This window comes from Drosophila hydei, unplaced genomic scaffold, assembly GCF_003285905.1.
Source record: "Drosophila hydei strain 15085-1641.00,03,60 unplaced genomic scaffold, DhydRS2 tig00008137-arrow-arrow-pilon, whole genome shotgun sequence".
NCBI classification, from domain to species: Eukaryota; Metazoa; Arthropoda; class Insecta; order Diptera; family Drosophilidae; genus Drosophila; species Drosophila hydei.
This window is the reverse complement of record NW_022045845.1, coordinates 653,136-671,178: the sequence shown is the minus strand read 5'-3', so window position 1 is coordinate 671,178 and position 18,043 is coordinate 653,136. Positions and strand designations below refer to the sequence as shown.

General features: G+C 41.0%; 4 protein-coding genes across 7 annotated transcripts; 2 read left to right on the top strand and 2 right to left on the bottom strand.

Annotated features, from left to right (window-relative positions):
• The first annotated feature begins 484 nt into the window (after positions 1-484).
• On the top strand, positions 485-3,186 carry LOC111601766 (solute carrier family 25 member 44). Of its 4 annotated transcripts, none has more exons than XM_023318507.2 (4): positions 485-529; positions 1,119-2,052; positions 2,126-2,253; positions 2,311-3,186. In XM_023318507.2, exons 2-4 carry the CDS (start codon positions 1,353-1,355, stop codon positions 2,500-2,502), a joined length of 1,020 nt encoding a protein of 339 aa, XP_023174275.1. In that variant the 5' UTR covers positions 485-529; positions 1,119-1,352; the 3' UTR covers positions 2,503-3,186. The 4 variants fall into 4 exon arrangements, with proteins under 4 accessions (XP_023174275.1, XP_023174274.1, XP_023174276.1 ...); XM_023318506.2 differs by lacking the exon at positions 485-529 and adding an exon at positions 657-733; XM_023318508.2 differs by lacking the exon at positions 485-529 and adding an exon at positions 786-839.
• A 1,003-nt stretch (positions 3,187-4,189) lies between these two features.
• On the bottom strand, positions 4,190-9,332 carry LOC111601791 (cytoplasmic aconitate hydratase). The gene is made up of 10 exons (XM_023318562.2): positions 9,232-9,332; positions 9,064-9,156; positions 8,133-8,302; positions 7,854-8,069; positions 7,278-7,788; positions 7,111-7,211; positions 6,938-7,054; positions 5,446-6,100; positions 4,667-5,385; positions 4,190-4,611 (listed from the first exon to the last, which is right to left on the bottom strand). The coding sequence occupies exons 1-10, from the start codon at positions 9,236-9,238 to the stop codon at positions 4,501-4,503; spliced, it is 2,700 nt and encodes an 899-aa protein (XP_023174330.2). The 5' UTR covers positions 9,239-9,332; the 3' UTR covers positions 4,190-4,500.
• A 322-nt stretch (positions 9,333-9,654) lies between these two features.
• LOC111601763 (exosome complex component RRP46) lies at positions 9,655-10,620 on the top strand. The gene is made up of 3 exons (XM_023318503.2): positions 9,655-9,835; positions 9,894-10,129; positions 10,184-10,620. Exons 1-3 carry the CDS (start codon positions 9,730-9,732, stop codon positions 10,562-10,564), a joined length of 723 nt encoding a protein of 240 aa, XP_023174271.1. The 5' UTR covers positions 9,655-9,729; the 3' UTR covers positions 10,565-10,620.
• LOC111601762 (CDK5RAP1-like protein) lies at positions 10,569-12,497 on the bottom strand. The gene has a single exon (XM_023318502.2). It carries the CDS (start codon positions 12,394-12,396, stop codon positions 10,624-10,626), a length of 1,773 nt encoding a protein of 590 aa, XP_023174270.1. The 5' UTR covers positions 12,397-12,497; the 3' UTR covers positions 10,569-10,623.
• Between the last annotated feature and the right edge of the window lie 5,546 nt (positions 12,498-18,043).

Genomic DNA, 18,043 nt, shown 5'->3' with positions numbered 1-18,043 from the left:
GCTGTGACATAATGCGCAGACTCAAAACGCCCACCGAGAAAGTAATTGGTGTGCGGCCAATATCTCTGCCAACCAATGAGAGCCCATTACTTCAATGAATAGGAAAATTAAATAAATAAAAATATCAAATGATAAATATAACTGTAAGCTTCGGCGGAAAGTACAATTTACAATATATAATATTAAATATATGATAAAACTAGCATTTCAAATATAATATCAAAAATGAGTTTGTATCATCTTTAGAGTTCTTTGGTGTGTAATCAGCTTTATACTACTTTGATATGAAAGTTTAAAAAAAATTGGTTTATTTGAAATTTAAAAAATGCCGCATTGTTTGACGAGTGTGTACATACGCATGATACCAAAAAGTGTTACCCTAGAGTGAAAATAATTACCTTTGTCATTACTTTCAATATATCGATATATCGATACATTGAAATATTTCAAATGTATATTTTCAAAATGTATTTAAATCATTTTGGTATATAGTTGATGAAATTTATAGAGTTTTATTTCCTCTAGAAAAGTAAGTCAACAATACATTTGTAGTAAACTGAATATATAAACGTACTCATGACTGAAATAATTTGTTTCTGTTCCAAGTATCGATTGGTCGATATGAAAACAACATCAACAAAAATAATTGAACAGGGTGGGTGCGAGTGTAGGTGTTCAATCATCAACAAATATTAATATACCCAAGTAGAGTTGACACTGGACTACTGCGGAAGTAAGCCATATCTCTATTAAGAAAAAATCATATTAGAAATTAACTGACTACGCATTGATTGGGGTCAAAATTGATAACAGTGCTGATGACGCGGTCATTCAGTCAGGTGGTGATGTAGTTGGTTGTGTCTGTACGCATTATATAATTAAAAACAAATCTGTAAACATATGGATCCAGGTGATCCGAAAGACCCTAATGTCAAGTGAACAATAACAATATTAAAAACAAAGGCCACAAAGTAAAAAAAAATCCGACAATGGATATGTAATAATACGCATGCATCGGAGCGTTCACCTTGGGAGCAAAATGATTTTCGTGCAGTCGCCTTTCAATTGCGTCAACGTAAATACATACGTATAACATTATGTTATATCTTCCATTCCAGATAATCCCACATCCACATCGCACATAGGTAAACAGAACATACTTAATGCATGTCCGGTCGGTCAAAAATAGTCAACGACGGTTAATAATGCTGTAAACAAAGATTCAGAAACGGTTTAGCTGATTTCGACATACGAGTGTCTCGTTCGCTTCACTTGGTACTGGAAACGCATGCAACAAGCGCAGGTTACCCAGCACACGGTCTCCGACAGCTGTTCCAAATACAGCTAACACAATGTCGGACAGCACCGGCGTGACTATGGAGGCCAATAGCAACCTTGCCAGTTCGAACAGGACTAGCGGGATAGAAGGCAGCTATATACGCACAATCGAATGGGACATGATGAACAAGACCAAGTTCTTTCCACTTTCTATGCTAAGCTCATTTTCGGTGCGATGCTGCCTGTTCCCATTGACGGTGATCAAGACCCAGCTGCAGGTGCAGCACAAGAGCGATATATACAAAGGCATGATTGATTGTGCAATGAAAATTTATCGCTCTGAAGGAGTGCCTGGACTGTATCGAGGTTTCTGGATCTCTTCAGTGCAAATCGTATCCGGCGTCTTTTACATCAGCACCTACGAAGGTGTACGACATATACTCAGCGACTTGGGCGCTGGTCATCGTCTCAAAGCTTTGGCTGGTGGTGGATGTGCGTCTCTTGTTGGCCAGACCATTATAGTTCCTTTCGATGTAATATCACAACATGCCATGGTTCTGGGTATGTCGGCTCATGCCGGTGCAAAAGCCGATATTAACCCACTAGGTATTAAATCGTGGCCTGGTCGCAGCCGCCTTCATATATCAATGGATATTGGACGTGAAATATTGCGGCGCGATGGTTTTCGCGGCTTTTACAGAGGGTACACTGCCAGCCTTATGGCCTATGTGCCGAATTCGGCAATGTGGTGGGCTTTTTATCATTTGTATCAAGGTATGTTGCATTGCTTTTGCATGTTAATTATATATGTTCAATATCGATTTGTTAATCAAACTTGTAATCCTAGACGAACTGTGTCGTATATGCCCAGTTTGGGTCTCTCATCTTTTCATCCAATGTGTGGCTGGTAGTTTGGGTGGCTTTACAACCACAATATTAACAAATCCATTGGACATAGTACGAGCACGCCTTCAGGTAAGTTTTTGCTAAGCTTTAAGTAATTTACCTATAGTTAATATCTATGTCTTGCAGGTTCATCGCCTAGACTCAATGAGTGTAGCCTTCCGTGAGCTGTGGCATGAAGAAAAACTTAATTGCTTCTTCAAGGGCCTGTCCGCACGCCTGGTGCAGTCGGCAGCTTTCTCATTCAGCATTATACTTGGATATGAGACCATCAAACGCATAGCGGTAGATGAGCAATACAAGCACCAAATACGCTGGTAACAAACGGAACGCACAAATCAAAAGAAAACCAAATTAAATCGCATCTGCATTTACGCAACGTACTGAGGAACCACCAGAGATTTGTTGCTGAGCCAGCAGGGGCACAATGCGCTGTGCTCCACCTTTGTAAATATCTGACGAGATGAATAGTAAAAAGCACAGGTTAATTAGCTAAATTCTTTACAATTATCATTATTGTTAGGGCGTTGAAATGTATCTTACAATTAGTTAATAACAAATTTGTTACGCTCTGCAATGTTTACGTACATAACTAATGCAATTTAACTTAAAAATACCCAATGTGTCGTAGCTTAAAGTGTAGATTTTTGCTATAGTGATTTTTTACATTATACATACTCCCAGAGGCACACCAGAGTTGATGATAAACAAAAATATTATAGAACATGTATACATAAAAAGCAGACTTGTACATTATTATTCTAAGATATGTAATTGATGATGATGTTGATAATAATGTTACAATAATACTTTTATAAAGCCAATCTGGACATTCTTACACTAGTACTTACCTAATTGTGTCCTTTCACTCATAACAGGGCGCTATATAAGGGCACTTTTTCGATATGTGTGTTTTTTGAAAACCATAAACAAAAAAAATTGTAGTTTTAGCATGCATTGTAATAAAGTACAAACCAAGAATTTATACATTTTTGGCAGTGTGAAACGTGAATTTCATGTGTTCAATGATCAATGCGATCCCAACCTATAAAATGTGAACTTGAAATCATGTTTTATTGACTAAGGCGAATTATATATATATCACGTAGATAGATAGAAAAAATTGCAATACTCATATTGTTAGGGTTAGCATTAGTGTTGTTAAAACGTGGTTTTTATTATATATATGCGTGATATCTTTAAATGATTAGGCAATTTTTTCGTTACGCATAATCTGTTCGCATTTAATCAGTTATATTCATTTTAGATATGATAATATAACCATAATATCTATGCATTGAACCCACTGCCCTGAATGCCCTTTGGAACCGCAAACTTATTAATAAAATTGGAAAATTATTGCGTCGGTAATATATGTGCCAACCAATGATTTCGATATCGATATGGATAAACGTTTAAATATGGGCTAACTGAATAGCTGTGGACGGCCAGACATGTGGATGTATCTAATGGTCGTAGTAAATCCTGGTGTTTTCTAGCTCTTATACTGCGCAGATATTGTGCTTCAGTGCCTGTTTTAAAAATAGATTTGGGAGATCCTCTAATTTCAGGGAATTACAACTGAACAACTGCCTTTTTTGACACAGGCTCCATTCCATTATTTAGTTGACTAGTACCCAGCATCTCGATTCTCACACAGCCCTCTTTTCAATGGTAATAAGAATTGCAAAGTATCTAACCTCCTTTCCATCCATACGTATTAATTAGGGAATTTAGTCGCAGATTGCACAATAGAACAATCCTCAAAGTTTGTTCGCATAATAGAAGAAAAGCAAAAACATGAGTTGTCAAACTTCAATTTCTATCCGTGCCAGCTTTTAATATGTTATACAGTTTGAAGCTATTATGAAGAGGTAATTTTAATAAATTCATGATCTTTCAAATTGTTCAAATGAATGAACAATAATACAATAATACACTTGTAGTATAGTATATTACTCAATATTATATTATCAGTGTTTATTATAAACTGATTAGAAAATGTTGCTTGATATTTGTTATGAATCCATTAAGTAATAATTACTGTAGACGTTGACATTGCGGTCAAGTTTATGGTCGGAAGATGTAGATTTCATTTTGACAATGTAGGAAAAAGAGCAAAACCCAGAGAATAAATCTGTTTATTTACCTTCAGAACTAGAATATTATTCGGAAATGAGTTGAATGAGAAGTAGGCTTAATTTAATTGGTAAGACCATTAACAGGGTAAGCACCAGCACACATTGAAAACTTAGGAGACTACAATGTACAGATAAAAAAAAAATGCAAGTGGAATAAGCAAATAATAAGAGGTATGATTTAAGAGAGCATCTTGCGAATCATATAGTTGAGGATACCGCCGTTCTGGTAGTAGGTTATATCCACCTCGGTATCGAATCGCAGTATAGTATCAAACACAGTTCCATCAGCCTGAAAAGTATACGAATTAAATAATTGTTCGAAAATCATAAAGTTCACAACATACTTCAACTTGAATCTTCTGCCCTGGCTTCAAACCAGTTTCGGGTAGAGCAATGTTGTAGACCTCCCGACCGTTTAACTTGAGTGTCTCAGCGCTTTGTCCAGGTAAGAACTGCAGTGGAATAATGCCCATACCGACAAGGTTGGAACGATGAATACGCTCATATGACTCTGCAATGACAGCCTTCACACCCAATAGGAATGGACCCTTTGCGGCCCAATCGCGAGAGCTTCCACTGCCATAGTCCTTGCCAACGACTAGAACCAATGGGGTGCCTTCCTCGCGGTAGCGTTCAGCTGCATCAAAAATGTCCAATTCCTCTTGGCTGGGTATGTGCAGGGTGCGTGGACCGGTCTTTGAGACCAGTTTGTTCACCAGACGGATGTTAGCGAAGGTTCCACGTGCCATAATGGCGTCATTGCCTCGACGTGATCCATATGAATTAAAATCTCGGGGAGTCAAATTACGTCCGGCGAGGAAACGAGCTGCTGGTGAATTTCTAGCAATGGAGCCGGCGGGCGAAATGTGATCCGTCGTCACAGAGTCACCCAAGAAGAGCAAACAGCGCGCCTTTTGAATGCTTTGCAGCTTAGGGAGTGTGTTAGTCATACCCTCGAAGAAGGGCGGCCGCTTGATGTAGGTGGAATCGGCGCTCCATGGGTAGAGCTTACCATCTGAAACCTTCAGTGTTTGCCAGTCCTCTGAACCCAATTCAATCTTACCTATTAGCAGACAAGAGTTATTTAAATATATTTCAAAATTATTACAATTAATAGACCTACTGTAGACCTCCTGGAACATTGCGGGAATAACGTGCTTGTTCTCAACTTCCTGAATTTCGTTGCGTGTTGGCCAGATATCGCGAAGGAAAACGTTCTTTCCATTGCTATCAACGCCCAGTGGCTCCGTTTCAAAGTCAATATCCACGCGTCCAGCAATAGCATACGCAATCACCAACAACGGACTGGCCAGGTAGTTTGCTCGGGTGTTGGGATGAATTCGACCTTCAAAGTTTCGGTTGCCCGACAAGACTCCAGCACAGACCAAACCATTCTTTTCAATTGTGTTCACAACATTCTCCTCAAGAGGACCCGAGTTTCCAATGCATGTCATGCAACCGTAACCCACAATATCGAAGCCAAGCTTTTCCAAATATGGAATGACGCCCGATTCCTTCAAATAATATGTAACGACACCAGATCCAGGCGATAATGAGGTCTTGACATAGGGTAAAATGCTAAGCCCCTTCTCAACCGCTTTCTTGGCTAGTAAGCCAGCACCCAACATTACTGAAGGATTTGAGGTGTTCGTACAAGACGTAATTGCTGCAATGACAACGGACCCGTGCTGGAGTTTGTAAGTCTTGCCATCGTCCCACTGGAATTCGCCGCTGGCCGCAAGTGCTTCTGGTGCAATAGCAAATCCCTTGAAGCCAACCTAAAATGTGGCAATAATGGAAAACGCTGATTACAACTGTGTAGGAAGACAAGTCAATTGGGCGTTCAATGACCCCGCTCTGTCTAAGCTATTTTGTAGGTCAGTTTGTTTGCGGAAGCGGCGCGTGAGGCCCCATCGGTTCAGGCCAAGCTGGGCCGGGCCAGGGTTCAGAAACCGCTAAAGTCCAATGAGGTGCATTAAAAACAATAGCACTTCACAATTTTAGAAATTCGGCATAAAAATATCGAGCGTGCCAGAAAGTAAAGCGCATCCTCAGCGAATTTTGGTAATAACCAAAACCGATCAGTCGCTGCCGCTGCCGCTGCCATTGGAAACCTGATGCGCTGGCAGCGGCCATTGAACGCGACGGTGCTTATAAGAGCAAGATGGCCAAGAACCAAGTTTCAGTTCCAAGTGCTACGTGCTGGTGTCTTGCCAATGCCTGTGGTCCGGTATTTCACAATTAACTGCATTGGTGCGCCCGCTTATGAGGAAATCGCAATCATAAAGCTAACACATCAATGCAATTCGCTGTGAGAGACTGATCCGAGTGATACAATAGGTCTACCATAATGCGATATCAATTTATATCGAGTTATCTAAGGAAATAGTAGCCGTGATTTTACATTAGAAACTTTTACATATCACAGTTGCTGTTTCTTTTAGATAGCTCTTTTGTAAGCAGCCTAACGTTCGGTCGCGGAGCGGTTTTGAGCTTGAGATATGAAATGTGATTAAAGATTTCAATTTATGGGATACACTAAGTTCAGTTTTGTCAAAAATCCAAACATCACTGGGCTTTGTTTATCTCATAAGAACGAAATTTGTTCAACTTACGGGACTGGACAAGCACGACTTAAAGTCTTCGGGCATATTGGAGACAGACACACGATCGTGCGGCCGTTTGGGTCCTGATACAGAGGTTACTACAGTAGCCAGATCCAGAGTGATGCTCTGCAAGTAAGTTCATACATGAATAAGAATTTATTTCAGCTGTGCAATCAGCTAACCTGACTGAATATTGGATCTTGAGCTTCCTCGGAGTAGTTGCGCAATTGCCGAGTGGCCTTCAGATACTCACGAATTATATCAATTTTCTTCTCAGAACGATCTAAATTGGCAATAATTCAATGAGTCGAAAAAGGAAGATCTAATTGTGATAAGAGTAAAAACTTACTTGTTTGTTTCATGTAGCCGAGCGTGTTTTCATCAATGGGGAAATAGCCTACGGTAGCTCCATACTCAGGACACATGTTGCTGATTGTGGCACGATCCGCAATACTCAGCTCTGCCACGCCCGGACCATAGAACTCCACGAATTTGCCGACGACGCCCAATTGCCGCAAGTGCTTAGTAATGGTCAGCACCAAATCCGTCGAGGTGGCCAAGGGGCTTAGGTTGCCAGTCAGCTTGTACCCAATGACTTCAGGTAACAGCATAGAGATGGATTGCCCCAACATCACAGCCTCAGCCTCAATGCCACCCACACCCCAGCCCAGTACTCCCAAGCCGTTGATCATGGTGGTATGCGAATCGGTGCCGACAACGCTGTCAGGATAAAGTATTTTGCTTCCATCGGCGGAATCGCCTTCAAAGACGACACGTGCCAGATACTCCAAATTCACTTGATGTACAATGCCTGAGCCGGGTGGCACAATAAGCATATTATTGAAGGCACGGGCACCCCACTGAAAGTCAATCAAGATTGTATTTCTAAAATAGTGTATTAAGGTTTATGTAATCCAAAATTCACCTTTAAGAAAGTGAAACGTTCCTTGTTTCGCTCGAACTCCAAGTTTTGGTTCTTGGACAAGGCATCTGGGACGCGTGCAAAATCAACTTGCACAGAATGATCTATGACCAAATCAGCAGGGCAGATGGGATTAATTTTCTCGGGATTACCACCCAAATCTAGGACAGCATCGCGCATGGCCGCAAAGTCCACAACAGCAGGGACTCCCGTAAAGTCCTTTAATTAGTTAAATAAGATAAATATTACTATTATAATTACAAGGCACAGTGTGCAGCCTACCTGCAGAATGACACGAGCAGGCTTAAACGAGACTTCCACATCATTGGACCCTTGCTTCAGGGCGGGCGTCCAGCTCAGAATGCTCTGTACATCCTTCTCGAGAATGTGGAAGTTGTCGCAGTTGCGCACCGCAGACTCCAAAAGTACGCGAATGGAAAAGGGTAGCTGGTCTGTAAGCGAATTAGACTTTTATTTTCCGATTACATACAACACACAACAATATTATTTGTTTAAAGAAACAGATAGCGAGCACTTATCAGGTAATAATTTTTTGAGGCGTTTGTTTTTCAACTAACCACTTGCCCATTGTGATTGGGTAACAAATATTACTTGAATAGTTCTCACCTTAGGCAATCAGAAACACGCGTCGCACTTAAAAATATTCCGCTACTATAGAGATGCACAGAGAACTCACACAAAAGCACACATACACAAATTATGCTTTACACTCGTATGTCGAAAGCATCAGGCCACGAAATCGTCCGATATCAGCAGTTTGAATTTGTCTTGTTGCTGCTGATAAGTGTATACATAATACTAGAGCTTTATTAACGTACAATTTTGTGTAGTTGGGTCTTATCAAAGCATACCGGTCTCGTCGTGTGCCTGACACTCACAAATGTTGATCTCTGCCCTTAGCTCGTCTTCTTTAACATTGATAACTTTCGCTTTCAACTAAATGCTAGGCATGCTGCGTATGCTTTAGAAAGCTGAGGTGGAAATAAAACCGCCCAAGTTTGTCTCACCTATTGACTGATACTGCTTGGACTTGCAAATTAAAGCGGTCACTGCTGGGAACGCACGGGGTCAAACTTCAAGTCTTAGCTGTTTGCATTAAGTATGTGTTTATACATGCATATGTATGTAGCTCAGTTTCTTTACAAAGCTTGCTACCACGTAGCCAAGTAAACGGCAGTTACATATAACTTACCATATTTGTTATCAATGGAAGCCAGATCAAAGTACTTGTACACCGTACCATCCTTGGTGAAGGATTTCTCGAATTGCGCAAATGGATTATCACCTGTAATAAAGTATGTGCCTCTATAAGTAATTATGTAACATCTTAAACTAGCTTAATACTATAAGTACGACTTACCAGACATTGTTGTGCTTTCTAATTCAGAGAGATTTAACCTGAACAGCGGGCGTTTACTTTGTGGAATGAACAAGTTTTTGAGGTCTTACTACTAATATGTTTTGTGTATGTGTTTTAGTTACAATTCACGAATGTGATGAAATACCAAGTATTTTATATGGCGATAGTCAAATGTTGCTAGTTGATTAGATACGTAGCCTGAAATGATTGCTTTGTACTCAAACAATTGTTTAACATTTAATGAATAAATTTATTTAATAAATAATTACTTAAGATGTATTTGTTAGTAATGGCATTTTTTATTGTAATCACTTTGTACTTCAGCTTAAGTTAATCAGCGTTCCCTCTCGAAACCTGTTGATTCGATATTTTTCAGATAGTTTTTCAGTACTTGCGATGAGTAAGTGGTAAATAAAATTAACTCCTCTCTAATTCGTTTTTTGTAAATTCTTGCACGTTGTTTGGTCGGTTTGATTAATACTGATTATTTTTATTAAAATGAGCAAAACAGATGCTGAAAGTGATGCCAAAGATAAATTACGGAAGATGCATTGTAAATTCAATCCGCTCTCCCGCTGCGATGGCTCTGTCATGTATAGCCAAGGTTTGTACCATTGATCGGCTTTTGTTAGAATGCCGGTTTAGATATCTATATTTTGTAGGTGCCACTGTGGTCATTGCCGCTGTGCTCGGTCCCATTGAGGTGAAGACACAAAATCTTAGCATTGAAGGCAGCTACCTAGAGTGTAACTATCGTCCAAAAGCTGGCTTGCCCCAGGTAAAGGAACGGATTCGCGAGGCGGCCATAAGAGATGTGCTGGAACTTGCAATTTTGAGTGAAGCTTATCCGCGGGCGAAGATGTCATTACAGGTACAGGAGCTTGAAGACCGTGGAAGCGTAAGTAATTTAAAATTTATTTAAGAATTTAAGCACTAAACAATTGCATTGTAGATAGACGCGTGCGCTTTAAATGCAGCCTGTCTAGCTATGCTTATTGGCGGCCTACCCTTGAAGTACAGCTTTGCGGCCGTGCACTGCATCATCAATGAAAAAGGCGACTTTGTTCTGGATCCTGAAGAAAGTGACACGCTGCACCAGCGAGCCAGCTTTACATTTGCTTTTGACTCTGTGGATGGAGACCTGCTGTTGGTACAAACTAAAGGCGCTTTCAAGATTGCACAGTTCAATGACATCGAATGTCTTTGTCGCCAGGCTAGTGCTGAGGTCTTTGAGTTCTATCGTAGTAATATAGCCAAATATCATAGCACGAGAGAGGATCAACCAGCGACGACAATCGAAAGTGGCCACAAGGATCTGCCAATGGAAACGTGATGTACAATAATTTAGTTTGATTAAAGCTGTCTAACCACTTTATTGGGAACGTTCTTAGTTCAACTTTTTTTGCTGTCATGGTAATGGACAATGCTGCTGACATGCAGAGGTATGCCCTTTAGGACTTGCGAATTAGATTCCACAATGCGTGCAACCACAAAGTCGCCCACATTTATATCTTTTGCCCCATCAGTCGTATTGGTTGAAGGTAGAGAGGCTGCGGGTACAATTACTTTTATGTTGGCGTCGTTGCGTCCAAACCAGTAGCTATCAGAACGCTTGCTCTTGCCCTCGATTAGGATAAGTTGTTCTTGCCCTTCGAAACGTTTGTGCAACTGCGTGGCACCATCTCTGAAAGTCTGCACCATGCGTTTTAGTCGAGCGGTCTTAACTTCTGTTGGCACATCGTCCACATAGCGTCTGTGGGCTGTGGTTTTCTCGCGCATGCTGTAGGCGAATAGAAAGGCCACGTTATACCGCACGCTCTCGATGAGGGAAATGGTATCTTCAAACTCGGCCTCCGTTTCGCCGCAAAAGCCACAAATAAAGTCACTAGACAAACCCACATTGGGCAGGATTTCACGAATGTGCGCTACAAGCTGAAGGTAAGCTTCACGCGAGTAGCCACGGCGCATTCTGGTGAGCACTGCCGTGTTGCCTGACTGGGCAGGCAGATGAAGCTGCTTGCAGACATTGGGATAGTCGCGTATGACGTGCAATACTTCGTCAGAAAAGTCTTTGGGATGTGGTGATGTAAAACGAATACGCATTTCAGGCACAGCCTCGGCCACACTTTGCAGCAGCACTGAGAATGGCAACCCACCAGTTTTGGGCTTGTAAACCGTACTAAAACCAGGGGCCGTATTGCCAAGGGCTTTGGTCGAATACTCGGAACTCCTATCCCTATAGGAATTGACATTTTGACCCAGAAGGGTGACCTCCTTAACGCCCTGCTCCTGCAGTGTCTGCACCTCATGCACGATTGATTTGAGGGGTCGTGAACGTTCGCGACCGCGTGTAAAGGGCACAATGCAGTAGGTGCACATATTGTCGCAGCCACGCATGATAGAAACGAAGGCAGTGGGCGAATCTGAGTTCAAGCGTACTGGCATGACATCCGCATAGGTCTCGTCAAGGGAGAGCAAGACATTGATGGCAGAGTTGCCATAGTGGCGAGCAACGCCCAATAATCTTGGAAGATCTTTGTAGCTGTCAGGACCGGCTATCACATCCACGCATTGCTCCTGCTCCAGTAATCGCTCCTTCAATCTCTCTGCCATGCAGCCAAGTATTGTCAGTTGCAGCGGGTGTCGTTTTGTGCCACGCCGCTCCTTTAACGCTCGCAAGTGTCGCAAACGATTCCAAATCTTCTGTTCAGCACCATCACGCACAGCGCAGGTCACAAGCATAACAACATCAGCATTTGTGACATCTTCGCTACGCTGGTAGCCGTGCTCTTTGAGTATGCTCCACACTACCTCGGTATCATTCGTGTTCATCTGACAACCGTATACCTCAAAGTGTACCCGTCGTCCATGACCATTGTAGTCTATTGCATTAAGATATGGTATTTCATTTTCAACGGCAGACGAATACTCGTCTTCCGTCAGCCGCCGCTTGGCTTTAACAGTGAAGAAGTCTCTTAGACCCGGTCCGCGTTCTATGCGTTCAACGAACGTCTCACGTGTGTTGCTGTTTGTTGATTTATTAGTTGTTGTTTGTGTAGCTGAGTTTCCTGTAGCCGGGACAGCTGCTGCCACTGTGGAAGCATTGCTTTGGTGGCGCCAGTGCTGACGCAGACAGCTATTGACTATCTGCCAGCGTACTTTCATGTCAGTTTTGTTTAAATCCAATCCTTTCCGTTTCGATATTATGTCACAAGTCTGTTGAGCAAGGGACTTTTATTAAGTATCGATACAACACTATTTTGAAAGTAGGAGTCCAAGTGCTTATCGATACTAAATAACTATTGCTTCAACCGAAGTTAATTTCATTCTCATATTTTTCACATTGAGTTCCCTTTAATACAACACTTGGTAATAAAATTAAAATATGTAATATTCTTAAATTGTATGATTCATCAAGAAAACGTTTTACAAAACATTAAACATTTCAATATATCGCTGTAGAAAGCAAATACAGTTTGAGAGTCATAAGAAAATGTGGTGAGAAATTTGTCCGGTAGAGGCGACCAAATATTCTGACATATAATTTGGTTCACAATATGAACGATAGATGGCAATAAATATTGAATACGGAAATTAGTATGCAATATTGCCGCTAGATGCTAAAAGGTAGGATGCATCCTTGACTTGAAAATATTTGTGCTATGAAAAAATGTCAAATACTAAAAATTAAGAATCATTGATGAAAAAGCTTTTTCTAAAAGTAGAGACTGTCAGATACACAAACTTAGATGTTGGTAAGATACTTTGCGTATAATTTGAAAGTAGATCCAGAACCGAAGTTGCTGAAGAGCTGCACTATGAACGAGGGGAATAGTTGCATAATATACACAAGAGGTGGCGTGTAAGCATATTTATTTGTGTCGATACCCTACGGCGCCATCTAAGAAAAATTTCAAAATTTTTGATGTCAACATTAATCAGGTACCTCTGCTGATGTATTACGATTATAATAGGATTAACTCAGCTGAGTTTAACAAGTAAAACCAACATTGTCATATAGTATTTGCTAATAGTACTAATTAGGTGTTGGCTTATTAGATCTAACTAAGATTAAAACTGTCATGTGTTTGTGTTAGTCCAGAGCACTGCTTCGTATTCAGGGTATCTCCTAGTCGGATATTCTCGACTACACAAGTGAAGCGACATATGTATATGTCTCTTTTTATGCATAGAGTAAGTGTTGTTACATAATTCAAACTAATTTAATTATAATGAAGTCAATTTAGAGCTGACTAAATATATTGCAATAAATGTAATGCATTTGAGTTTGTGTTGCAAAGATAAACAGAAGCAGAAGCAGAAGCAGCGACTGGCATAGCAGCGATACAGCTAGAGACACGGATACAGATGCAGAAAAGACCACAAATTTGGGGGCGGGCAGTTATCCGGCCTCATTATGAGCTTATCGTGGTCGAGTTAATAATGCACTGGCAAGAAGACACAGCGCAGAACCCGTGCAGACCAGGCCAAGTCCGCATCCAGGTCCACATTGATGCTTTGCGGCTTTGTGGGCCAATAACTGAATAATTGCGTCAGCAAGTCGTAAATAGCAGCGGGTTTGCTGGCCAAGTTGCTAAGTTGCCAAGTCGTCCACTCGCCCAGTTGCCCAGTTGCCAGTTGGTTTGGATTTACAAGGCTCATATATATGCGTGTGTAAGGAGATATTGTGGACTAGCATGTGAGTGGGGGGCGTATGCGTGGGCGTGGCGTCTGGCATATTTGTAAACACTTACTGACAAAATATTTTAATGAAAATGAAATGAAAATTCCGCTTTTGGCCAAAAGAATTTCGTAATTACAGCGAAAAAATTCGGTAATTAAATTCATGAAGTTTTTGGCACTGCGCAGCGAACCGTTTGCAATTTTCGGCTCCCAGGAGAACCCCAAGCATCTGTAAGTGGGATCCTTTGGGTGCGCGCGCGTGTGTGTGTGTGGCTGTGTGGCTCTGACCGCCTTGTTGGTTAAGCATTTTCTTGTGTTTTGTCGGCACTTTTCCGCTAAAGTTATTTTCGCATGGGCTTCGCTTCTGCTATAAATCTTGGCGCCGAAGTTTCACTGCTCCACTGCTCCACAGCTGGGCAGGCGTAACGCGCCCACTAAGTGAAACGAGGGTCTGTGCCGTGGCTGGATAAAACTGGAGCCACGCAGCTAAGCTGACTTGGCTATTTCGCTCGGCGTATTGCGGACATTTAAAAAGTCCTGTCAATAATAATTCAGTTCCCCGACTTATACTGCTTATGATAATTGTTTATGTTCCATTTAGTTTTTGCAATTAATCCGACAAGTCTGCTCTCAAACACGAATCGCCCTCTTGCCCGCGCGCAAGCCGTTTTCCAATCAAAGTTTATAAAAATTTCTTACAATGTTTTCTAAGAACAAATGACTGCCTCAATGGTGCATATCATATTTAGCAAGCATATAAATAATTATACAAGTAAATTGTATTACACCAGAAATCCTGCTCTTTCCTTACAACTTACTAAGCAGTTGCATGCAACATGCGCTTTGCTGATTGTTGCCAGCAAGTGTAGCAATCCATAGATGAGAAGCAGCACTCGAAGTCTGTTGGCGATAGAATAGTCGCTTCTTCAAATAACTTTTCAAACAATTTTCAACCAATATTCAATATTCCATTTATACATTTTGAGTGCGTAATGGATATTGAAATAGATAAGTTAAGATAAGATATTTTGCTGACATTTTATAGCTATTCTTTCTGCCTTAAACTCGAACACTCTTATTGCTGCATCGATCTAGGAGTATAATTTAATTTGCTTTCCAATGGAGTCCCGTGATGTTGACTTAAGTGAACTTTTAGCAATATCAATTAACTCTCCCAGACAAGTGTTGGGTTTCAGAGTCTTCAGAGTACAGTTAACTATAGCCTTAGGACAGGCTATGCCACATGCTCATATAGTCAGCTGCTGTTCTTGCGCTGCACAAGAATTTCGACCTTGAGCGAACTGTAAAAAGGGCTAAGAACAGAATGACAAATATCTTGTCCCATCGAAAGTCTAAAGAGACCAATCACTGCGTATGAATAAAATACTTTATTTATTTTATTCCACAATTAAAATCGTAGTCTCGCCAAGAATGTTCTTTTCATTCTAGTTCATTCTGGGCCCCTTTGCTCGTGCTTGAACACACTTAACTGCCAAGCGCCCTGCATATTGTTCATTAATATAAATTAATTAGTAGAGAGCTGAGTATTAGTTCTTTATTTCTATTATTCTAGCTTCAAATATGCAAATCCTAACTGAGAATACAAGAAGTGTGAGCTTTGTGCAATTGCCTTTAGATAAGCTACTTGAACTATCTGAAGTTTCATATTCAAACTCAGTTTCTATATTAATCGAACATTTAATTATGTTAACTAAACTATCCTAACTTAAGATTGATATTTAGTAATAATATAAATTTGAAGTTTTATTTGACTTCTACGTTAACGAGCGCTGCTGATTGGCTTACCCACTGAATATGCCCTCAGGCTGCTTCACAGTTTCAGTTTGCAGCCGCCCCCTTTGCGCGGCTTAAGGCCAACATCCGACCAAAAACGACACTTTAGGCACCATAACGTGGCAGTACGCATAATGATACCCTGAATGGCTCAATGCGTGGCTGTAGCCGTGGCCGTGGCCTTAAAGTACCTAACTTTGCTTACAGATGCCCAGTTTTTCGGAAAACGATTCGCTTCCTTGGCTCCCTTTGCGCGCCTCGCTACACAGCTCGATTGGGGGCGGCTGGGAGTGGCTGCACCGTGGTGTTAACGGCACTGCTGAGAGTAATTCGCTATTGAAAACAAAGCAACGGGGGCGACAAAAAAGTAACCCAATGTTAATAGAAAATGTGCGATGCCGTCGTCGTCGTCGTTGTCGTTGTCGTTAAATTGAAATTGTCGCGCAAATAAAAATTTGCATATTTTAGCATTGATTTTGCGGCGCTGTCTGCAGCCCGAGCCATGTGGCAGTCCGTTTTGCGAGGCCCTTGGGATACGCGTCGTATGCGCAATGTTTGAGTGCAGTCAATAAATTTAGCTAAAATCGCAAAAATTGCTCAAATTAATTACAGAACAGTGCATAAAACACACACAAAGGCAAGGAAGGCTATGGCCAGACACTAAACTGTGCTGCATGCCATGGACACGGAACGGGGCAGACCTCATTACTGCCTGCCAGTTCCAGTTGCTGTCTATACTAAATCCTGACGCTGTCACAATAAAATCCACTCAAGCTCAACATACGTCAGCAGTGACGAGCTGCAGGCCGAGGTCAAAGCTGAGGCGGAGGCTGTAGCTGAGGCTGAGGCCAAGAATAGTGAACAGCGTGTCTGGGTCGAGAGCCGTTCCAGCTGAGTTGAGGCCGTCTCCAAGGCGAGTTGCATAAATTTATGCGCTGGTCAGGCTGAGCATGTAAAAAAGAGGCAAACTGTATCCCAGTCGCTGACTCGAAGGCGCAGGGCGCAGTACAAAACGGCTCATTGATATATTTACGAGCTCAGCTGATGTGTCCACCCAGTCCGCCCTGCAACAGTGGGCGTGGCTGCCAGCACGCTAAATGCAATATCCAGCTGAACATCCATGCTTGAATGTGAATTATATTGAGTTATATTTTGTTAATAACTTGAATTTGTTGCCAAAACATGTCCACAATTGTCCTTATATATATACATATATATATGTGTATGTTTATAGCAATATTAAGTGAGCTTCCCTGCTTATGAGTCCTTTTGGCTGTTAGTGCAATCTCCCTTGTTAGGAATCTTTCTAGAAGTACAGAATCAGAATTCAGTTCCAGCAAATTGGCAAATAATATAATAATTCTAAAGCCGCATTGAGATCAGATTACTACTCCTACTACTACTAGTACTACTTCTGCTACTACCTCTAATATTATTCTACTACTATTACTATGACTACTACTACTACTACTTCTGCTACTACTACTTCTACTACTCCTTTTATTATTGCTACTACTCCTATTAACACTACTGCTAATACTACTACTACTACTAATACTACTATTATTACTAAAGCTACTACTTCTTCTACTACCTCTATTATTCCACTTTTATTATTACTGCTACTACTACTACTACTATATTAGTACTGCGATCACTACTAATACTACCACTACGACTACTACTATTATTATTTCTACTACTACTAGTTTTATTACTACTATACTACTATATATATATGAATACATTTGCAGGACCTCTACCTTATGCCTCTCTCTTTAGTCATTAAATTATATACATTATTCAGTTATATAATATATGTCTTTGTAGAGTCGAGAATATCCTATTGAACTTTGACTTTGGGCTGGGCAATAGGCCAGCTGCAGCGATTATAGGGAAATGCAACGCTCGAGCTCCCTCTGTTACTGTTAAGGCAAATAAGATTTGTACTAATATATAAAACAATGAACTTTATATTGATACTAGTTTAGTTTTCGGCATTTAAGTACACTAAAGAGTAAGGAATATATTTTCATAGGTTATACAACGTTCGAGTGCCGTCAATTAAGTCAAGTTGAACGTATAAATATTGCACTTGCTGCTTGGTTATTTGTTGCCACTGTGCTTCAGGAGCTGGCCATAAAGAGATTTGCATGCTCGCTGTCTTTGCTGCGTGCATAAACTGTGCTCGGCTTGTTCGTCTCATTCTCGTTTGGCCCCTTTTGGAACGTAGATCTTGAAGAGCAATGGCTTTTGACACTCAATATGCAGGCTGCCGATGCGAGGGCGTTTCCATATTTATGTTGCGATGCGTTGAGCAGCTTTAAAGGGTGTG

Excerpts from the sequence above, each read along its gene's own strand:
- LOC111601791 (XM_023318562.2), bottom strand. Across the intron at positions 6,101-6,937 it reads AGTCGTGCTTGTCCAGTCCC|GTTGGCTTCAAGGGATTTGC; the intron begins GTAAGTTGAACA and ends GCCACATTTTAG. Across the intron at positions 4,612-4,666 it reads GGCAGAAGATTCAAGTTGAA|GCTGATGGAACTGTGTTTGA; the intron begins GTATGTTGTGAA and ends TATACTTTTCAG.
- LOC111601763 (XM_023318503.2), top strand. The coding sequence starts at position 9,730 with ATGAGCAAAACAGATGCTGAAAGTGATGCCAAAGATAAATTACGGAAG. Across the intron at positions 9,836-9,893 it reads CTCTGTCATGTATAGCCAAG|GTGCCACTGTGGTCATTGCC; the intron begins GTTTGTACCATT and ends TATATTTTGTAG. Across the intron at positions 10,130-10,183 it reads AGCTTGAAGACCGTGGAAGC|ATAGACGCGTGCGCTTTAAA; the intron begins GTAAGTAATTTA and ends ATTGCATTGTAG.
- LOC111601762 (XM_023318502.2), bottom strand. The coding sequence starts at position 12,396 with ATGAAAGTACGCTGGCAGATAGTCAATAGCTGTCTGCGTCAGCACTGG.
- LOC111601766 (XM_023318507.2), top strand. The coding sequence starts at position 1,353 with ATGTCGGACAGCACCGGCGTGACTATGGAGGCCAATAGCAACCTTGCC. Across the intron at positions 2,053-2,125 it reads TTTTTATCATTTGTATCAAG|ACGAACTGTGTCGTATATGC; the intron begins GTATGTTGCATT and ends TTGTAATCCTAG. Across the intron at positions 2,254-2,310 it reads TAGTACGAGCACGCCTTCAG|GTTCATCGCCTAGACTCAAT; the intron begins GTAAGTTTTTGC and ends TATGTCTTGCAG.